Here is a 23,553-nt window from a genome sequence, read left to right on the forward strand (position 1 = left end):
TGACTAGTAAACTCAAGAAGAATAAAAATATAATGTTTATCATATGCAGTGCTAATAATTCTGAAAAACAGTTGCTTTTATTAAACCAACAATATTAAACTAGTTTTATTTACCAAAGATTTACACAGATCACATAAACTTAACACATTTGGGTCAGTCCCTATATTTTTGAGACTTTTAGGAATATTTAACTTGTATAAGCACTTAATTTTTTAAACCTATTTATAATAGGGCTCTCTTGTAAAGGATTTTATAAATAATTTGGCAGTACTAGTAGGTAGAGGCAAGAAGAGATTCCACATATACATAATGTATATACAAATACCTATAGAGAGACAAAATAGAGACCTTGCAACTTTCAAAGGAGTACAGACTCACTAGTTTGTGTAAGGTTTGGTCTTCATCTTTGTCTGACTTTTATTTGAATTGTATTCTTGCAGATGGAATAAGTCCTTCCCTGTTCAATGCAAAGGCTAAAGCTTTTTACCAATATTTGTCAGAGAGACCTTTAAGCTCTTTTTATTTGCCCTGATATGTAGTCTCGGGGAGGTTGTGCTAAACCTCAGGTGGTTGTTTTACTCTAGAGAAGCTATTTTTTTTCCCCATGACTACACCTCACTTCTGTAACCCCATCTCTACCTAAACAATGTACTATTTTTGGTAGTCTTTTTTTTTTTTTTGCCCCCAGGTTCTTTTATTTATTTATTAAATTCATTTTTCATTGGTGTATTATAATTATACATAAGAGTTGGATTCATTTTATCACATGTGTACATGCATATAGCATAATTTGTTCAATCTCCTTCCCCGGATGTGTGCATATACACACACACACACATATAAATATACACTCATATATATAATCCCCATTTTGTGTGTGTGTGTGTATATATACACACATATACATATATATATATATGTGTGTGAATGTGTATATATATATATAATCCCCATTGTATATACAAGTTGGATTCATTGTGGTATGTTTGTACATGGATATAGCATAATTTGGTAGATTTCATCCCTGAATAGATAGGCTAATTTTTCTGAGATGAACTAAGGAAAAAGGCATTGGGTTTTAAAATTTAAGTGTTCTGGGCATGGTGGCACATGTAATCCCAGTGACTCGGGAGGTTGAGGCAGGAAGATCATCGGTTTGAGACTAGCCTAGACAACTTAGTGAGACCCTAAGAAATTTAATAACACTCTATCTCAAAAAGCTAAAAGGGTAAAAGAGTTGGGGGTGTAGCTCAGTAGTAAATCATCCCAGCATTCAATCCCAGTAACATCCCAGCATTCAATCCCCCCCCCAAAGTATTAAGGGTATTAATTGGTGTTTATCAGGAAAAATTAATTTCTCATATTTTATGTCAAGAGGCAGTAGTACAGTAAAGTAACGGGCCTAATTCCGGGGCTTAAGCCAGAGTTCTTTCCCTTGAAGTCTGCATTTTAAAGAGGCTCTCAGGTCCTGTAGGAGATGTCTAAAGTGCCTGCTCTGGGTGTGTCAGGGGCATGTTTGCCAGTTACCAAGTTTTGTGTGGAACAAACAGTGAATTCTCAGGGTACTGTTTTACAAGCAGGCATTTTTAAGGGCAGTTGAAATTACCCGCCCTGAGAGCCTGCAGGTCTTATAGCCAGGCTGAGGGCTAGTTGATGTGAGGTCTCAGGGTGGCTGACTGAGCAGGCGGAGGCATAGGGCAGCTACTATTTGAGCTTTTCTTCTCCCTTAGGGCAGGACAGTTCCTTTTTGTCCAGACTTTTTACAGTATCTGCAAGTATTGTGTGATGAACAGCAGAGGTTTGAGATTAGTAAGAAAGATGGGTGGCTCAGGGTTACTCCTAGAGCCACATTTCTGTTTTTATAAAGTCAGTAAGGCAAGGACAGTTGTTATTTTTTTAATATTTATTTTTTAGTTGTAATTGGACATAATACCTTTATTTTATTTATTTTTACATGGTACTGAGGATCGAACCCAGGGCCTCATATGTGCTAGGCAAGCACTCTACCACTGAGCCACAACCCCAACCAGGACAGTTGTTTTTAATTCTTCAAAGAATTGGGTGGTGGCCTCAATAATAACATTAAGGGGATGGCCTGCTCATCCAACTAAATTATTTTGAATTTGTTTCTTTATATCAGAGAAAAAATTTCCCACTGATATAGAAATGAAGATTTCTATATTCTGGGGCTTTGGGATTTAGAGCTCTGTTTTAGGAATGTTTTTATAAATTGTTTAACAAAGCCTTTAGGATGTGTTGCTGCCCTCTGAGCAGTTTTACTGTAGTTCAGTTAACCTTCTAGGGAAGGCTTCTAGAACAGTTTCTATCAGAACTTGAGCATCAGCCTTCAGCTGGATCATTTGTAGGGAAGGACTGCAGGGAAGTTTGTGGTGGGTGTGGATCTTAATTTTAGCTCTAAATTTGATTTTTCTTCTTTAATTTTGTTGAGGGAGTCTTTTCGATTAGCCATGGTGCTTTTTTGTTTTGTTCTTTCCATTTGATCCTTTTATATGTGCAAAAGGACATTTGTTCAGTAAATGCTCTCTAAAAATACTTTTATTTATTTTCTTTGTCTAAAGTGGTGTGTTTGCCCCCAGTGTTGGGCATTGAACCCAGGGCTTTGTGTATACTAGGCAAGTAATGTAGAGCTCCCCAGAGTTATGGCCCCAGCCCCTGAAGTTGGATCTTTTATTCCTCACGTGGGGAATTCCAAGTTACTGCTCTCTTCCCCCATTGATTTCAAGGTAACATAAGAATTGGTGATGTCTGAACTATTTTACCTCTTTTTATTTATTTTTATTAATTTTTGTAATTTGTTTTAATTAGTTATACATGACAGTAGAATGCATTTATGCACTTTGATATAACAATCATAGGTGGGATATAATTTCTAATTTTTCTGAGTATACATGTTATAGAAATGCTGTTACAGACTACAGTTACCAAATACAAAGTATCAAACCTTCTGTTGGTCCCACAATTTCCTGTCTGCTAGGTAGCTTGCTTTCTAGGTAGCTGGCTGCTGTGGTCTTTGTGGAGGAGGACTAGTCCTGTGCAGGTGTAGAGGTCATCTCACTTTCAGCTTATTCTCAGGAATGTCCTTTCAGCCACATAGGTCCTTGTGTTGCCAGGCACCTCTTCTGGTTGCTTAGTGTCACTGCTAGCTGTACAGTATATAGTCCATCACCCCAGTCCTACTAACCAGGCTGGTGCATATTGCCATAGGATCCTCTGGTTATAGTTCATGATATCATTTCTTTAAAAACAAAACAAAACAACTGCTCTTCCAGAGACATCTGACTTAAACAGTTGGGTCCCCAACTGTTCAATAATAAAGTTGTTAACTGGTGTTCTTTCCATCTTTATAGGAGTCGGGTGCTCTCCTTATTCAGCCTCTCTTGCCCAGGGTCCACTGTGAATTACAGACCATCTAGTACTTGGTCCTGTTGTTGACATCCCACTGAGCCACAAAAATGAGATTGATTATGTAGGCCTTGTTACAGAGTTGGACACAAATATCTCTGGTGTTGTTAGCATTATATTACAGCTGATGAGACCATTTGTGTAGATTTCTGTCGTTGTGTTCTTCCCAGAGAGGGATCCGCAGTCACTCACTTTTCAGAAGGCACAGCTCTGAATGGCATGGAACTCTCATTTTAGTGCATATCCCAACTGGCTAACCAAGTCTAACTGCTGGCCCTTGGCCTAGTAATTCTTGCAGGTGTCATTGGGAATGCCTTACTGGTGGACATACTCCCAAACCAGTAGCCTGTGAACTCCCTTACATGCTGTTGCTCCAGAACAAGGTGGAGGGTCCTGTGCCCTTCCTCTTGATGTTGGTCAGATCTGCCCTGGCACTGGTGCTGGTATGTTCCAACAGGAGCTTCAGTACTGGGGGATGTTCCTGGTGACACTGTCATAATTGACATCATCCACACTGTGCCAATCAAACTCTAGGGCAAATCCATTAGGGACAAGCACTCATGAATCCAGGGGTACATCCTGTACCCCAATGGCACAGCTGATTCCCCCACAGGGGCCAGTAGCGGGTCTGGCCTGGAGGTGGCAGAGGCAAGACTGTGCAGTGCCTGATGCCTGCAGGAGCAGCAGCAGCAGCAGCAACCACAGCTGCACCTGCCTGGATGATGCCTTCCTGCTGGCTCCTGCCCTAGATCCTAAATATTGTGCTGGCTTCCCATCCCTGTGCTGGCCTCGGGCCAGCAAGCACCAAGCCAGCCCTCATTCTCCCATGTCCTGACCTTACCCCTTAAAAATCTTTTTGATCTTGACAGTTTTTCCAAATAAAATGATCTATAATCTGGCTATTGACAATTTAGGATCTCCAATGGCATTCTAAAATTTGATTCAAAACCAAGTCTTTACATGGCTTAACCATGAGTTACAATGCAAAGGAACCTCCATAACAATACATTCCAGGTTCTCAACATTACCAATGTCAGCTCTTTGAAGTCTATCTGTAATTAACAGCAACAATAAAAATCCCAGAAATAAATTCATTTTCTGAAAATAGCTAATCATCTGGGATTTTGATCAGCATGACACCAGATAGATGTTTGAGTTTTAAAATAGAATTGGTTAATTTTTTAAATAATCTAGAATTCTAGATATAATCATTAAACATTTAAAATTGGAGTAATTGGGCAGGGGTTATGTAACTCAGTGGTAGAGTGCATTCTTAGTTTGTGCTAGGTCATGGGTTCAATTTGCACAGCCTAAAAACAAAAAAATAAAACAAAAAAATCAAAAACACAAAAAAATGGATTCATTTAAAATAAGATGATTTCCTATAAACCTTATCTTCCATGGTAAAGACTTGGGAACTGTCAGTGGTCAACCCTTTGTTACTTTTATGCTTATAAGAGAAATATAGTATCTTTAACATCAGAATTAAAACAACTTATATTTGTAAATTTATGATTAAATTTTTTTCCTCCTCTAGGAAATTAATGTACTATCTTGATCATTACAAAATGCATCTTTTTATTCACAAATTCAACCAGCCTCAAAACATTATTAGGAAAAAAATTGTGGCAGAATTTGCAGCTTAGAGAAAAACAGAACTCTACTGAAAACCATAACCTGAAAAAATGAGGAATTACAAAAAAATATTCTTGGCCAAGAACTCCGATGTTATGGGCTCTGGCCTTTCTGTGTACCCATTTCCTTTAGGAAGTTCTTGAGTATGATTGTAACAGGAGTGTTTTGTTCTTTTCCCCTGTGGTTGTGAAAACCCCACTAGGTTGGTGGATACTGGGATAAGTCTTGTAGCACAGTCACTCAGCTGAAGGAAGGTCTCAACCGGATCCTTTGCCTGATCCCCTACAATGTGATCAACCAATCAGTGTGGGAGTGTATTATGCCAGAATGGCTGGAAGCCATCAGAACAGAAGTCCCAGATAATCAGTTAAAGGAATTCAGGGAAGTATTAAGGTGGGTAAGTAGTTTAATGAAGTCACTGCAATTATATTGATATCTAACATTTATCGAGCATGTACTGTGTGCTAGGTACTCTACTAAGTATTTTGTGTAATCTCCCTTTTTAACAATTCTATGAGAATTGGGAAGCCCCAAATAAAATAGCTACTATTAATTGAATCAAAATGATTTGAAATTGTTCAGAAAAGATCTTGTTCTTGAGGAATTATAAATATACATCATATTGTTTGCTTATTTTCAAATATGATTTGAAATTGGCTGTGTTGGAAAAGTACAAAGATAAAATATTTTTAGAGGCTAGGATGCAGCTCTAATTCCTTAGAAATGTAATTTCTTCTGTTGAACCTAATATGCATATGGGCATTAATGTGATTCCATGTGAATTATTTATATGTATTTCTGTGATGTAAACAATTCTCTTACAGTGAAACAAGTTATACTAATAATAGATCAGAACACAAACTCATCTAAAAGGTTTGGCTCTCCAAATAGGGTATGGTGAGAAATACTTTGGTGATATCAGTTTACCCTAATGTGTGCCCATTGGTCATTTACTTTTGTTGCTCTGCTTTTCAGCAAAATGTTTGACATTGAGCTCTGTCCTCTGCCTTTTTCATTGGAAGAGATGTTTGGATTTATTAGCTGTCGGTTTACAGGCTACCCCTCCTCTGTGCAGGAACAAGCTTTATTATGGCTTCATGTAAGTGAATGATACTTATGATTGTTTGGGGTAATAGTTCTTATCCTAGAAGCTAAGTTCTTAGCCTTGTTAGAGGGGTGTGAGGTTTTGCAGGGTCATATATTCATGTGTTCATTGAGGATTATTATAGACTAATATCTCCTAGTCATAAATAAATGATTAAATTTCAAATATATGTAGCTCTAGTTATGGTTAACAAATATAAATTTATGCAATAGTGTTACTGAATTCATAGAGATTTTTGGTCCTTATATATTACTTGCTGTCTGGGATTCTGAAAAACTTTTAGTATTAAACAGGTCCTTTATTTGGAAGGGTGAGGACTACTGATTAAAGGAGGGAGTGGCTCGTCTGCTTCCTCAACCGGGAATGACTCTCTTTTCTGCCTCTCCTGTGAGCTCCAACCTCTCCTGTAAAGCCCAGCTCGGAGGGGTCTCCTCTGACGTTTCCCGCTGCTCTACACCCCCATTTGTCCATCGAGCACTTTTCTTTCCCCCCAGTATCCAGACAGCTTCTCTGTGTGAAATCTGTTCTTTCTTAGAGTTAGTTTTTGTTTCTTCTCCTGCTTACACACTCCTTGGGTTCATGGACTGGGTTTTATTTTTTTGAATTTACAACTCTCTTCATCCTTTCCTCTCGTGCTTTGTATTTAACGAATGTTTAATAAAAATTTATTAAATCGAGTTGAATATCTGATGTAAAGTTTTGGGCAGTTTCAGAAAATAAGGACAAATTTATTGTTTAGAGTAACTATGGTTATAGTTACTTTTTTACAATTTTCTTTTGCTGTGCTGGGGATTGAATCCAGGGCCTCATGCATTCCAGCATATTCTGTCCCACTGAGCTACGTCTCTAGCCTCAGATGCATTTCTGTGTCACACAAAGACGAACTCTTATACACCTTTCTCCTATGAGCCTTTCAAGTTGCAAAAAAGGCCTTTCTGGATTCTAAACTAAGGAACAATTTTTTTTTACAATTAACAAAGAATAAAGGGAGCATTTGAAAAAAAAAGTCACCTTGGGATTCAGAATTTTAACTTATTTTATCTCCACATAGATTTCAGTAAGATAATTTTTATTTTAGGAAAGCCAGTCTTTCCTATACATGGCTCAATGTTGCCTCAGTATTCTGTGACACACCCCTTAAGCTGCAAACCTCTGTCCCCATCAGAGTTAGGTCAGATACAGTCCACAGGTTCTATGGACTTGGCTCTAATATGGCCTTACTGTGAAGGCAGTGTGCTGTAGTTGAAGGTTTCAAACTCCTGGTCTCACTTTTTGGGGAGGGGACTGAACAATACAGTGGTTGGAATTGAATCATATATGCATTAATTGGAAAGTTTTTCAGAGCTCTTGTGTGCCAGGCATTGTAAGGTGGCTCTTCCCCCATACTTCCTGTCTGTAAACAGATCATGGTGTGAGGGATAGTGACAGATAATTAAATGCAGCAAAACGTGGTAATTACTATAATAAACATATATGTAAAGCTCTAAGAAGCAGAGACTAGGGTTGTTTCTTTTCTGTCTGAAGGAAGCAGGTATAGATTTCCAGGAAATTCTTTTCAAATAAGATGACTTGATTTTGGCCCAGAAAGACATAAGCTTGTACCAGACAGCAAGATTGGATGGGGTTATCAGGTGAGAGTGCAGAGGAACTCAAGGAAGATACGACCAGATTCTGTTGTCCAGGAGAAAGATGTGCGCGAAAGCAATAGCACTGGGTATAAGGAGGAGGGATAGCATCAAGAGAAACTTGATGATTTCTGTGGAAAGAACATGGCGCGGTGACTTATTGGATATCAGGGTAAGGAAAACTCAGTTTAAAGACACCCTTGATTTTCTTGGTGCAAAAATTTGAGGATGACTGTAGAATATGAGTAAGGTTGAATGTCCTCATGCTTAATAGTTTGATTTAGGGAAAAAATTATTAAATGTAGCTTTCTGAGTTTTAAATTTGACATGTTTGGGGGGAATATGTCCTTTTTTCTCCAGGTATTATCGGAGTTAGATATCATGGTTCCACTTCAACTCTTAATAAGCATGTTTTCTGATGGAGTTAATTCTGTCAAAGAACTGGCAAATCAAAGAAAATCAAGAGTCAGTGAACTGGCAGGGAACCTTGCAGCTCGAAGGGTAATTATTACCTGATTGTTCTTGTCTGTCTTAAGATTTAAAAAATCCTTGTCAGTTTTATCAAGCTTGAAAGTAGCATCATAAGAAATCTCTCTGAAGATACTTTTTAAAATCACATCTCATTTCAGTAATTTTAAAAGTACATTAAATAAAAAATATTTATCCGAGATAGTTTTGGTATAGTCTATAATTAATAAGTTATTGAGTTTTTAATTTTTCTTTGGGAAAAATTAATTTTAGCTCTCTCTCACTACTGATAAAAGGAAAAGACAAAACAAACAAACAAAAAACATAGCTTTTTTGATGCCCCCTCTACCCCACCTCTCTTGATAAATGAGAGTTCATTCCAGCTACTGGGCAAATCAGTGCTTCACACACATTGTGAGGAGTTTGGATGGTTTTTTTGTCTTTTGCTTTTTGTCATTGTGTTTTGGGAAAATGAAATCAATTGGTGGTGACTATAGATAGTGCTGTCAGTATGAACTAACTGAGCTCGTTTTATTGACCTCTTTACATCTCTGTGGATGAGAAAAGTGTTCAAAAACTGTTAGAAAGTTTTGATACTGTTTCTGTGGGGAATCTGATGTGGTTTCTGCTGGCCATGTGCAGTTTCTGAGAGGCTGATTCTCCCTGGAGGGTGGGCAAGGACTTCCCAACCCTCCTGTCAGACCTCTCCATGGAACCCGCCTTGTTTAGTCAGCTTTTTGCTGCTGTGACCAAAAGACCTGACAAGAACAATTTTAAGAGGAGGAAAAGTTTACTTTGGGGCTCCAGGTTTCAGAGGTCTCAGTTCATAACCTCCGACTTCATTCCTCTGGGCTGGAGGTGAGGAAAACACCATGGTAGAAGGGTGGTGAGAAGGAAAGTGGCTCAGGACTGGACACCAGGCATCAAAAAATTATTCTGCTCTCCAGAGACAAATATATACCCCAAAGGCATGTCCCCAATGGCCCCTCTCCAGCCATATCCTGTCTGCCTACAGTTGTCCCCCAATTAATCCCTATCAGGATCAATGCACTGACTCTAGGTTAAGGCTCTCGTAACCAATCATTTCACCTCTAAAATTTTTTGCATTGTCTCACACATGAGCTTTTGGGAGACATCTCATATCTAAACCATAACACTGTCCCCATGCCACCTGATGTCTAGGGAATAAGAAACCTAACATGATGATAGGATCATGGTTTGTATTCATTACTCAAAAATAAATCACTTCTTTTTCATCGGCCTGTTAGGAACAAGCTGCCAACCACCTAATTTTATTTCTTTCTTCTATAACCTTTAAAATGGTATTACTTTTTGTGGTACTTTACTCTGTGCAAAGTATTCACAATGAACAATATCACAGAATTGTGTGAAGCAGTCAGGGAAGAACTCATTATCCTCACTTTACAGCTACTTAACTTGATACTTGGTAAGTGAAGTGATTCATAAATAATACTGTAAATATCCAGGTATTCCAATTCTTAATGGGGTGCTCTTCCTCTTTGCCTTAAAAATAGTGGCTGTGGAGCTTTCGGGTTCCTAGAAAGATCTTTATGAGAGAAAATATGATTTGAAAATAAAAGTGATACACAGTTATGGCAGTCTGGGCTCTGATACAGAATTTATTCCAGATGGTTAAAATGAAGAGTCTTTAATGGAAATTCTGCCTATAGAGTTATGGAAAAGGTTATAGCAGCAATAAGAGTTGATGAAGCACCCAGAATCTAGTGACAGTCTGGTAGGAAGCCTCTATTCCCCTAGGGCTGAAATAACAAGGAAGAAAGTTCCTGGCGCCAACTGAGAGCCGACACTAGAAGGAAGGGCTGCTGGAGAAGCTTCAGAGTGATGCGACACTTCCCAGGTGCAGCTCCAAAGCCAGGAAGAGGGTGGGGGGAAACAATCCTGCCTCCTGCCCTGCCAGCTGCAGGTGCTCTCTGGTGCCTTCATCCACTGAACCCACCTGGAGGCCAAGCAGCAAAGGAGCAGGGTATACTTAGTGCACAATACCCATGGCATGAAGGTGGGCAGAGAAGGGCAGTGAGGGCTGGAGATGAGGCTTGGGAGATATATAAGCAGAGTGGTAGGTTTGGCATTTATTATTTTCTCGTGATAGTTAATCATTATAATCTCCAGAGGCCATTCTTCTTTAGTCATATTAATCTGAGATTCTGTGCTTATTTTTCTAAAAATTATCTTGCATTATTTTACTTTTTGTAATTCCTCATTTTTTCAGGTTATGGTTTTTAAACTAGATTCAGACAATCTAGTTTAATTGGAACTGTTTGATGGGATGAAGAATATGACAAATGCCTTCATTTTCCAGTGTTGATGTTTCATTCTTTGACAATTAGTCTGAAAACTTGGATGGTTCTGTCATTTTAATGTGTTGAGAGGATTAGTTGTATTTGGAGGTACTAATGTCATTGGGTAATGTCAAAGGAAATCTGTGTGACAGCTGGAAATGCCTTCTGTAGAGTCCCTAATTATTTTATGCAGCCATTTGAGCTTCTGTGAATTCATTTATGTGTGTTGACATTCTTTCTCATAGGTGAGTGTTGCCTCTGATCCTGGACGACGAGTTCAGCACAGTATGCTGAGTCCGTTTCATAGTCCTTTCCAGAGTCCATTTCGGAGTCCTATGCGTAGTCCATTCCGTAGCCCTTTCAAGAATTTTGGTCACCCAGGAGGAAGGACTATTGACTTTGATTGTGAAGATGATGAAATGAATCTAAACTGTTTCATCCTCATGTTTGATCTTCTCCTGAAACAGGTAGCTGAAGCATGAGCTTCCCTTATTTCAAAGGTGAAGAAGGAGGAAAAAACATTGTATAGTGATTCTTTCCATGTGTTGGGCATTTTCACACTTACTGAAGTGATTTGAAAATGAAAGTGATACACACTGGCATCACTCAGGTCATTTTACATATTGCTTTGGAAATTTCCTAAAGAGCCTGAAAACTACTTGTGCAGATATCTGCAATGACATGTGAGAATGGATTTGAATTTTAGAAGATTATGGCTTCATTAGAATTGATTCTGTTGAATAAATTGGGTGAACAAACTGGATAAAACTATTTTTGTGAAACAGTGAGGTACAACTCCATAGAGATGGGACTAATTTTAATATATCTTATGGGTTGATTTTCAAAGATAATTTTTAAAAGATAAATTAAAAAGACTTTGATCAGAAGAATATTTCTTCCTAATTTTTTATTCTTAAATAATTTTAGATTTGCTGACAAGTTGCAAGGATAGTATAAAGAACTCCTGAGCACTCCTGTCTCAAATTCTTCAGATGTTAATATTTAGCACATGTACTTCTGTCTCTCTCTTTCTCTGTATGCGTATAAATGAATTTTCTTAAGGAATCATGTGAGAGTAAGTTGAAAACATGGTATTTTTATCCCCAAGTACTCCAGAGTGGTTTCTAAAAAATAAGGATATTATCTAACATAATCACAGTACAGTTATCAAATCAGGAAATATTTTATCTATCTTACAGAAATTACTCATTTAAAACTGATATAATAACAGTATCATTTTTATAATAAGGAAAAAACACTGTTTTTTATCTAGGAACAATCTAGGGTCAATCACGGCAACAACTGGTGCTGGTTTCTTGGTCTTCTTTAATCCATGACAGTCCCTCAGTTTTTGTTTATTGTGCCTGTCTTTGACAGTTTTCAAGAATATAGTTTGGTTGTTTTGTTGAATGTGTTTCACTTTGAGTTTGTCTGGCATTTCCTTATGACTTAATTTGGCTCATACATTTTTGGCAGGAAGAACCAAAGATGCGATGTTCTGTCCTTTGTAGTGCATCATGTCAGGAGGCACAGATAGAATACTGACCCCTTACTAGTGATAACTTTGATCACTTGGTTTACAACATGATTTCTGCTAATTTTCTCTATTGAGTCATTACAAATCAGCCCTGTGTATGTAGGAGTTCCATATCAGCATATATATATATATATATATATATATATATATATATATATATATACCAAGTATTAAAAAAATTGAAAAAAATGCATTTATAGTAAACATGTACAGACTTATTTTCTTGTTATTATTCTCTAAATATAGTGTAACAACTATTTATATAACATTTACATCATGTTAGGTATTGTAAGTAATCTAGAGATGGTTTGACATAAATGGGAGAATACATGTACATTACATGCAGATATTGTACCATTTTTATATAAAGGACTTGAGCAGCTATGGAAATTCATATATGTGGGCAGGTTCTGGAGCCAATCCCCTGTAGATACCAGGGATACCTGTATTTTCCCTTTTGAAAATAGCAAGTAACTTGTAGGGAAACACGTTCAGATGATGAGATTTCCTTTTTTTTTTTTTTAATGAGACTTTTTAGGACTGACATTCATTTCATGCCTGCATCAATTTTTACTATGATGGCTGCCAAATGATATTTTTTATTTTATTCGGTAAGTTATAATCTTTAACTATGATTATTTATTTTGTTGCTCATATTGGCCAGTGGGAGTCTGTTAAAGCTGGCTCTGTGTTCTCCTGACATGTTCATATCATTCTTTGAACATTTCCTTAATTTCTGGCATGACAAGATATTCCAGGTTCATCTTATATTTTCCTTGCCTCAGCCCTGGAATTGGCCATTTCTCCAAGGATCCCTGATTCCTATCCACTAAGTGGATAGCAGTAATTAGAAACCAAGATCTGGAAAGTAGATGAGGAATAGCATTTTTTTAAGTGTATAAAATATCACAAAGTGATGCATTTTAAAACAACTCTGTTAAATGTTATGTGATTTTAAAAATAATTCTCATTATTTTGTCTTGTGTTTATATTTTTTCTAGAAGACTCTTTGGAAACCAATATCAATCTATGATATTGAACCTATATTGTCATTAAATAATTTAATGTTGGTGTCAGTAGTGAAAATTATCTCCATCTAGTATGTCAATGAAATGTTGGATAAAAATACCAAATTCCTTCTTTTTCTTCTTCTTCTTATTTATTTATTTATTTATTTATTTGGTCCTTTTCCCAATGTCTTTCAGATGGAGTTACAAGATGATGGAATCACAATGGGTTTAGAGCACAGCTTGTCAAAGGACATTATTTCTATTATAAACAATGTCTTCCAGGCCCCCTGGGGGGGCTCCCATACCTGCCAGAAGGAGGAAAAAGCAATCGAGTGCAACTTATGTCAGTCTAGCATCCTCTGTTATCAGCTTGCTTGTGAACTCCTAGAAAGACTGGCTCCCAAAGAAGAGAGCAGGCTGGTGGTAAGCAGTGGAAGAAGCGAGATGACTTGTGTACAGTAGTAATGAAGATGGCGGCAGTGGTGTAATGGGGTCTTCCTCCAGGGTTATCTTATGCTCTGTGCTGGGTTGTATGTGAGACTGTACCAAAAGAAAGTTTTCCTATTACTTCCACTAACACAAGTTCCTGGAAAAAAACTGGAGATGCAGCCACATTATATGGAATTCTATTAAGTGGCTTGAGTTAGGGTTGTAGAATTCCATTCATGCAGTTTCCATAAACATAAAGCATTACTGGTATTTTAAAAGAACTTGTATCATGAAGATTTAAGATTTTTTTAGTTGCAAATGACAGTATATTTTGACATATTATACAAATATGAAGTCCATCTTATTCTAATTAGGATTCCAGTGTTGTGGTTGTACATGGTGTGGGGTGTGGAGATTTACTCTGGTGTATTCATATGCATACATAGGAAAGTTATATTAGATTCATTCCACTGTCTTTCCTATTCCTGTCTCCACTCCCTTCCCTTCATACCCCTTTTTTTAATCAACTGAATTTCTGTTCTTTCCCTCCCCACTGGTGTTGTGTGTTAGCATCATTATTTCAGTGAGGACATTTGGGTTTTGGGATTGGCTCATTTCGATTGGCATAATAGTCTCCAGATCCATTCATTTACTAGCAAATGTCATAAAGTCATTCTTATTTATGGCTGAGTAATATTCCATTGTGTATACATTCCACAATTTCTTTATCCATTCATTTGTTGAAGTTTGGTTCCATAGCTTAGCTATTGTGAACTGAACTGTAATAAGCATTGATGTGGATGTGTCACTGTAGTATGATGATTTTAAGTCCTTTGGGTGTTAACTGAGGAGTGGGATAGCTGGGTCAAATGGTGGTTCCATTCCAAGTTTTTGAGAAATATCCATACTGCTTTCCAGAGTGACTGCACCAATTTGAAGTTCCACCAGCAATGTATGAGTGTATCCTTTCCCAGACAGCCTTGCCACCATTTATTGTTACTTGTATTCTCGATATTTACCATTCTGATTGGAGTGAGATGAGATCTAAGTGTAGTTTTAATTTGCATTTCTCTAACTGCTAGAGATGTTGAACTTTTTTTTATATATTTACTGGCCATTCATATTTCTTTTTCTGTGAAGTGCCTGTCAGTTCCTTTGTCCATTTATTGATTGGATTATTTGTTTTTGTGGTGTGAAGATTTTTGAGTTCTTTATGTATCCTGGAGATTAATACTGTGAGGTGCAGGTGGCAAGGATTTTCTTCCATTCTGTAGGCTCTCTCTTCATGCTCTTGATGGTTTCCTTTGCTGTGAAGTTTGATACAGTCCCATTTATTGATTCTTGATTTTACTTCTTGTGCTCTAGGAGTCTTATTGAGAAAGGTGATTCCTAAGCTGACATGATGGAATGCTGGGCCTACATTTTCTTCTAGTATGTGCGACATTTCTTGTCTAATGCCTAGGTCTTTGATCCACTTTGAGTTAGTTTTGAGTTGAGTTTTGTGCAGGATATGAGATTAGGGTTACATTTTACTCTACTACTCTATAGATTTTCAGATTTAATCTATTCTATATAGATTTTCAGTTTTCCCAGCACCATTTGTTGAAGAGGCTGACTTCTTCAATGTATATTTATGGAGCTTTTGTCTAGTATCAGATAACTGTATTTAAGTGGGTTTGTCTCTGTATCTTCTATTCTGTTCCATTGGTCATCATGTCTGTTTTGGTGCCAATACCATGCTGTTTTTGTTACTATATCTCTATTAGCTATTGTGAATTGAACTGTAATAAGCACTGATGTTGATGTATATCTCTGTAGTACAATTTAAAGACTAGTGTTATGATGCCTCTGGATTCACTTTTCTCACTAAGGATTGCTTTGGCCATTCTAGGGCTTTTATTTTTCCAAATGGATTCCATGATTGCTTTTTCTATTTCTATGAACAGCATCATTGGAATTTTAACAGGAATTGCATTAAATCTGCATAGTGCAAATAGGAATAGTTTGGGCTCTTCTTTTCCTATTCATATCTCTTTACTTATTTTGCCTAATTTCTCTGCTTAGAGTTTCAAGAACTATGTTAAGTAGAAGTAGTGAAAGAAAGCATCCCTATTTTGTTCCAGTTTTAGAGGGAATGCTTTCAGGTTTTTTTCTCTATTTAGAATGATGTTGGTCTTGAGTTTGTCATATATAGTTTTTACCATGTTGAGGTATGTTCCTACTATTTGTAATTTTTCTATTTGTTTTAAATGTGAATAGATTTTATATTTTGTCAATTTTTTCTGCATCTATTGAGATAATTATGTGATTCTTGTCTTTAAGTCTATTGATGTGGTGAATCATATTTATTGATTTCTGTATTTTGACCCAACCTTACATCCCTGGGATGAAACCTACTTTGATCATGGTGCACTCTCTTTTTAATATATTTTTTGTGAAGTTTTCCATTATTTTATTAATAATTTTTGCTTTTGATGGTGTCTTTAATTTCATTACTTGAAATTGATCTGTTTAAATCTTCTATGTCCTCCTTGTTCAATTTAGGTAGGTCATGTCTCTAGAAATTTGTTGATGTCTTTAAGATTATCTAATTTATTGAAGTATAAATTTTCAAAATAGTTTCTGATTATCCTCTGGTTTTTAGTAATGTCTGTGGTGATATTTCCTTTTTATCATGAAATATAATAATTTGGTTTTTTCCCTCTCTTTCTTTTGGTTAGCTTGGTTAAGGGTTTATCAAATTTGTTAATTTTTCAAAGAACCAACATTTTTGTTGAGTTTTTTAACTTTTACAGTTTCAGTTTCATTGATTTCAGCTCTGATTGTAATCATTTCCTGTCTTCTGCTGATTTTGGTGTTGATTCATTCTTTTTTTAGGGCCTTGAGATATAATGTAGATTATTTATTTGGTGTCTTTCTATTCTTAGAACAAATAAGTTAAATGCTATGAATTTTCCTCTTAGAACCACCTTCATAGTGTCCCAGAGATTTTGATATGTTACATCATTATTCTCATTTACTTCTAAGTATTTTTTATTTCTTCTATGATTTCTTCTGCTATCATTTTGTCATTCAATAGTGTATTATTTAGTCTCCAGGTATTATTTTTTATTTTATCATTGATTTTTAATTTCATTCCATTATGATCTGATAGGATGCATGGTATTTTCTCTATTTTTAAAATTTCATTCCATTGTGATCTGATAGGATGCATGGTATTTTCTCTATTTTTAAAATTTCATTCCATTGTGATCTGATAGGATGCATGGTATTATTTCTATTTTTTTATTTGTTAAAAGAGTTGCTTTGTGGCCTAAGATATGGGTTATTTTAGAGAAGGATCCTTGTGCTGCTGAGAAGAAAGTGTGTTCAGTCATTGATGGATGAAATAGTCTATACATGTCTGTTAGATCTAAGTTATTAATTATATTTTTTAGTTTTACAACTTTTTTATTTAGTTTTTGTTTGGACAATCCATCCAGTGATGAGATAGGCATGTTAAAGTCACCCAGTATTATTGTGTTGTAGTCTATTTGATTCTTCATATTGAGAAGCCATGTTGATATGTGTATTATATCTTCATATTGAAATGCATAGATGTCCCATTGTTTAGGGCATAGATATTTATTGTTATTTCTTGTTTTATAATTCCCTTAAGTAGTCTGAAATAACCTTCTCTATCTCCTATGATTAACCTTGACTTGAAGTCCATTTTATCTGATATGAGGATAGAAATCCCTGCTTGTTTACGAGATCCATGTGAATGATATGTTTTTTTCCAATCCTTTCATATTCATTCTGTGGGTGTCTTTGCCTATGAGGTGAGCATATTGTTGGGTCTTGTTTTGTAATCTAGTCTGCCACTCTGTGACTTTTGATTGATGACCTTAGGCCATTTACATTTTATGTTATTAGAGAGATGATTTTTAGTTCCTGTCATTTTTATTTATTTCTGGTTTTTAGTTTGTATTAGTTTCTCCTTTGATTGACTGTTTTCCTAGTGTAGTTCCTCCCTCTGCTGTTTTTGTTTTTTGTTTTTATTTTTAATTTCTTCTTCATGAAATATTTTATTGAGTATGTTTTATAGTATAGGCTTTCTAGTTGTGAATTCTTTTAACTTTTGTTTATCATGGAAGGTTTTTATTTCATCTTCAATTTGAATGTTAATTTTGGTTGGATTCCATTTTCTTTCAGAACTTGTATAGATTATTCTAAGATGTCCTAGCTTTTAGGGTCTCGGTTGAGAAGTCAGCTGAAGTCTGGAATGATTTATGTCTAGATATGACCTATGGTTTTTCTCTAGTAGCCTTTAAAATTCTGTCTTATTCTCTATGTTAGACACTTTCATAATAATGTGCCTTGATGTGGGTCTATTGCAGTTTTATATATTTGAAGTTATATAAGCCAACTGTATTTGATTTCTCATTTCATTCTTAATGTTTGGGACGTTTTCTGATGATATTTCATTTAAAAGATTGTGCATTCCTTTAGTTTGTATTTTCAGAGCCTTCATCTATCCCAATGAATCTTAAATTTGGCCTTTTCATGTTATCCCATATTTCTTGGAAGTTCTTTTAATGGTCTCTTAACATCTTTTCTCCATGGTAAACTGTATTTTCAAGATTATATATTTTGTTTTCATTGCCTAAAACTCTATCCTCCAAATGGTCTAGTTGTTGGTGATGCTTTCCACTGAATTTTTAATTTGGTTTATTGATTTCTTCAGCTTGAGGATTTCCATTTGGTTCTTTTTTAGAAACTATCACTTTATTGAAGTGATTTTTCACTTTATTTTCTTTCCAGTTTCACTCCTTACATCATCTTTTACTTTATAAATCAGTTTAACTATGAACTTTTAAAATTCCTCCTCTGACATTTTCTCCACTGTGATGTCAATGGATTCTGTTATTGAGGTATTTTTATTTGTTTGGGATGGTTTGTTCCCTTGCTTTTTCATATTGTTTGTGTGTCTACCCATTTATTAGTATCAATCTGAGGTGGCAGAGTTTCTACCCTGTGAATTTATAGTATCCATGAATATTTCTGGTACCTAGTGGTTTAGGGGAAGACAAAATAATAACAACAACAAATGAAAACAGTATACAGCATTGAACTAAATACTGTTTCTATTATGACATCTACAATGTTAATTGGCTCAATAAACACAAATTTTATGATGAGCAATTGCTGGGCATGGTGGTGCATGTCTATAATCCCCAAAACTCTAGAGGCTGAGGAAGGGAAATTGCAAGTTCAAAGCCACCTCAGCAACTTAGCGAGGCCCTAAGCAACTTAGTGAGATCCTATCTCAAAATACAAAATAAAAAGGCGGGGACACCAGGCGTGGTGGTGCACACCTGTAATCTGAGCAATTTGGGAGGCTGAGGTAGGAGGATCTCGAGTTCAAAGCCAGTCTCATCAACTTATCAAGGCCCTAAGCAACTCAGGGAGACTCTGTCTCTAAAAATATATATTAAAAGGGATAGGGATGTGGTCAGTGGTTAAGTGCCCCTGAGTTCAATTCCTGGTACAAAAAAAATAAAATAAAATAAAAGGCTGGGGACATGGCTCAGTAGTTACATGTCCCTGGGATCAATATCCAGTATTAAGAAAATCATGATTTAGATGCTCATCAGCAGATGAAGACTCTTAGAACATATAGTGTCTACTGCATGTAGTAGCTACTTCCTAATTGGACAAGTGGGGATCAGGAGAGTGGATGAGGACAAGAAGAATGGGCTGGCAGGAGGCTTTGGCTAGTCTGGTCTCTGCCACCTTGGTGGACAGTACTGGAAATGTGGGTTCCCAGGTGTATGCAGGAGTCGGTATATAGCAGGCAACTCTCCATTGGGCCAAACTGTGTGAAACTCAGTTTATGATTTGCTGTGGTGTTTTCTTTCTGTTTGTTCCAGGAACAGGGCCAGCCTCAATAAAACTGTGAAGTTGGCAAAGGTGTTTGTTCAGAGCCCTATCAGTTACTGTTTTAGCACTTATTTTTTCTTTTCATGATCTTCTTTGTCCTGCCAATCTTTATCTCCTATTTGCTTGTCAAATAAATTTTGAAAAAATGTTTAGTGGTCAATGTGATAGTTATGAGGATAATTTTATAAGAAGATATTTGAAGATGAGTCATGAAAGAAAAAAAGTAGAAGAGTTACCCTAGGTTAGATATTTTAAATGGTAGCCATACCTATCCCTCTCTTAAAAAAAAAAAAAACTCAGAAAAATTAAATATTTTCTTTTCCTTCTATTTTTTGCAGCTTGTTTTATTTGCGTGTACACACACATATGCATATACATGATGTGTTATGTATAAATACAGAACTTTAAGTATATTTGCATTGTTATAAAACCCATCTCCAGGACTTTTTCCTATTGCAAAACTGAAACTCTAAAACTATTAAATGACAGTTACTCCTGTCTCTTTTCCCACAGCCCCTGGGAGCCACCATTCTCCTGTTTCTACATTATACAATGTAAACTATATAAGTGAAACTTGTGTAGTATGCCTGAGCAGAATGTCCTCTAGTTTCCTCCATGTTGTAGCAGGTGTCAGAATCTCCTTCTTTTTTAAGGCTGAGAAATATTCCATTGCATGGACAGACCACATTTTGTTGATTCATCTGTTAATGGACACATTGGTTGTCCTACCTTGTTCCCTTTTTCCTCTCATGTTATGGTAACTTCTTGCTTCTAATATTTGAACTTGACTGGACAATTAGCATTTGTATTTGAACATATCTCTGAAAACCTCTTATTTTCGCCTCCTAAATAAATTCTGAACAAAATGTTCATGGGTGGGAGTCCTTGGGTGGGTGGGATACTTACCAATCTAGGGGATTAAAGCAGAAGTGGAGAGTAGCCTAGGAAAATGTGAGAGTCGCCTAGATGATGTGTTCATTATTTTTTTCTTTTTTATTCAAGTGAAAGCAAATGCTTCAGTAACAGTTGGTACAGATCTTTCACTGTTATGGAAGCAAACTCAGGCTTCCTGGAGGTGTGCTGCCTTGCCCTCCTAGCTCAGAGGGTTGAACAGATCAGGCCATGATCCATTTTTATTGACTTAAGCCAAACCTTCTGTGCAGCCCAACGGTTTGCTGTGTTTGTTTCAGGAGCCCACAGACAGCCTGGAGGACAGCCTCCTTTCTTCCAGACCAGAGTTCATTATAGGCCCTGAAGGAGAGGAGGAGGACCCAGCAGCCAAGCATGGGGAGAACCCAGGCAGTCACACCACGCCCACGGAACATGCTGGTAGGTGAACTTGGCTGATGGGGAGGGCACAGTATGCATCTTCCAGTTTGCCCAATGCTCAGATCCTTGGTTTCTTAGGTTGATATCGACTAGGGCAAGTTCAGATGCACCTTTCTTAATGCTGACTTATGCAGATGAACCATTTCCTACCAGATTATGAGGTGGAAGATCCATTATAGCTTCAGTGGAACACAATCTGATCATCTTTCTGGAAACAGATCTTGTTACCCATGAAAAACTTATGTTAGTGTAGAAAACTAACACAATTCCAACAAAATCAGTTGTGTTCATTGTGTGCAGAAGTAACTATAAGCAGACACTGATTGGCTGAGGTGGAGGGTGCTGGCAAGTTCAACAGCTACTCAGGGCACGTAGCCAGAGCAAAGTATTTTCAATTCAGAGGGAACACAACTTGCTTCCATGCAGTTTCTGCACCCCATGCACTTGGCTAGGACCCTGGACAGTGCACGTTGGTAGTTGCAAGGTCTTTCTCAGAGTCTAGATGACTCCACTCCCAGTTGAGAGGAGGTATGACTTTATAATTTGCTTAAAGGCTCTGAGTGGGCAGATTTGGAACAACAAGATGACAGGAAAAATGGATTAATTTGTAATTTGTGCTCTGAGGGAGTTTAGGGAATTCAGGATGTGACTCCCATGTGCCTCTGGAGAAGCCTAATTTTCTAGATCTGGATGGTGGTACTCTGGGAATTTGAACAGTACCTGGGGCAGTTTGGGCAGCTTTAAAAAAATATTCCTGCTTTCAATATCCTGAACTATTAGACTATCTTCATCCTGGGAGACTCACTCCAGAATCAGAAAACAAGGGCTTTACATCATTCCTTCAGTGAACAGTAAGCATTCTTAGGGGACTGTTTTGTGGGGTTCACTGTTGCTACTCAGTGTCTTATTCAGACCAAGGTAACCACATCATTGCTACAAAATTCTTGGTCAGAACTGCTTCCACTTGGTAAAGTGAGTATGAATATCTCAGCCCACACCACTTGATACCATTGAAACTTAGAGTTTGAAGGAATGTCTGAGGTGATCCATTTTATTGGTTTTTGAAGGGTACTTCCTGGAGCTATGAAAACTCCCTGTTACTTTCTTTGGAACTTCCTTCATTGGGGTGACAATTGGTGGGGAAATGAGGGCCAATGATAAATATTTGGGCTCCCTGCCCAGCTCTGTGGGATTGCTCCAATTTACTATACTTCATACACTGGAGTTCTAAGCAAGATTTTCCTTAATCAAAGCATCCTTCAGAAGGTTGAATCTGCTAATCTAGTTCAGCCTTCTAACTTTGCTGATGAGAAAATAAATCCCAGATGGGTTAAATGATCTGCCCATGGTGGTGTAGCTCTTGTGATTCATTTATAATTTATGCTTATACATAAGTGCTTCCAAGGCTGTGCTGGATGGAGCATCACAAACATCTGAGGACTGGAAACAAACAAAACAAATGAGCTCCACTCTCCACCCCCAATTTTGAGTATATTCTGGGTGGGGGCCTGGGAATTAGAAATTCGAATCTTAAAAAACTAGTAGTGGCAGGAGTTGGGACTAGAACCCAGGTCTCCTGCTTTACTCAAAAGTAATGACAGCCCAGAGTCGTGCTTCTTTCAGGCTTCATGCCTAAGGGAAGCCCAGGACTTCACTTAGAATCCCCTGACCTGTGCTCTTTCCACACAGATTTATTTTCTAAACCTAAGATAATGCACAAATCAATCAATTGCCCCTAATATATACATTATTTTATTTGAATAATGGTTAAAATTGAGCAATTTTTAAAAAATAAATTACAGATGTCCCTCAATGTCCTTAGGGTGCTAGTTTTAAGACACATCCGCTCCGCCTGACAGAGATCAAAGACTGTGTGGTGCTCAAGATAGTGTAATATTTGCTTGTAATCTACACACATCCTCCTATGTGCTTCACATTATCTCTAAGTTGCATATAATCCCTAATATAGTGTAAATGCTATACAAATAGTTGTTATATTGCATTTTTTATAGAATAATGATTAGAAAAAAATTTGTATATGTTCAGTATAGATGCATTTTTTTCCCTCTGGATGTTTTGGAGCCTTAGTTGGTGGAATCTATAGGTACAGAGACCGTGGATGTGGAGGCCAGCTGTACTATTTTTCTTGCTGACATAACATAAACTCTACTTACTCTGCCCTTCTTCCCCAGACACTGCTTCAGGCTCTGGCACAGTGTCAGCTGCTTCCCTTCTTTTGCTCTCTGCTGTCTTGCAGGACACAGCTATGGACTGTCTCCTCAAAGAAGCCCCTGTAAACTCTCCCATTACCGCGTTCCTGGCTTCTCAGAGCTGCAGGCTGCCCCAGCTCTGTGGCCTTCAGGCAGCGATCCTCACTCCTCCTCAGGGAGTCAGGGGGTGGCTGCTCCATCCGCATGTTCAGTGATTCCATTACCTTCAAGACAATTTTGTTTTTCTGCACTCAGTGGCCTGGCGCCTATTGCATATGACAGTCATCTATGTCCACCACTAAAATATTGTATCAAACTTCCACATTAAACAAATAGAGTCAAGGGCTGGTAGCAAGTGTTTAAAATATCTTTGAATGGAATATTCCCAGTAAACTGTTTAATATATAGGCCGAGAGGATTAGACTGCCATTGTCTCTAATCCTAGAAATTGCCAAAGCTTACTACATTGGTGTGTTATTTAACACATTTTACACTAGTGTCTTCATTTGGTTAACTTCATTGAAGTTACTATTGTATAC

At 37.1% G+C, this 23,553-nt stretch overlaps 1 protein-coding gene across 21 annotated transcripts in view; it reads left to right on the forward strand.

Annotated features, from left to right (window-relative positions):
* Unc79 (unc-79 subunit of NALCN channel complex) overlaps window positions 1–23,553 on the forward strand; it is a 270,058-nt gene that overhangs the window by 131,780 nt on the left and 114,725 nt on the right. For 20 of the 21 annotated variants that reach the window (XM_040274610.2, XM_040274614.2, XM_078050764.1 and 17 more), the window contains 6 exons: window positions 5,261–5,451; window positions 6,034–6,157; window positions 8,149–8,289; window positions 10,823–11,044; window positions 13,320–13,547; window positions 20,666–20,804. In XM_040274610.2, the coding sequence (XP_040130544.1) occupies window positions 5,261–5,451; window positions 6,034–6,157; window positions 8,149–8,289; window positions 10,823–11,044; window positions 13,320–13,547; window positions 20,666–20,804 (1,045 nt within the window). The remainder of the gene's footprint in view (window positions 1–5,260; window positions 5,452–6,033; window positions 6,158–8,148; window positions 8,290–10,822; window positions 11,045–13,319; window positions 13,548–20,665; window positions 20,805–23,553) is intronic. The other variant, XM_078050761.1, reaches the window with a different exon arrangement.

This window comes from Ictidomys tridecemlineatus, chromosome 5 (genome assembly GCF_052094955.1).
Source record: "Ictidomys tridecemlineatus isolate mIctTri1 chromosome 5, mIctTri1.hap1, whole genome shotgun sequence".
NCBI lineage: Eukaryota > Metazoa > Chordata > Mammalia > Rodentia > Sciuridae > Ictidomys > Ictidomys tridecemlineatus.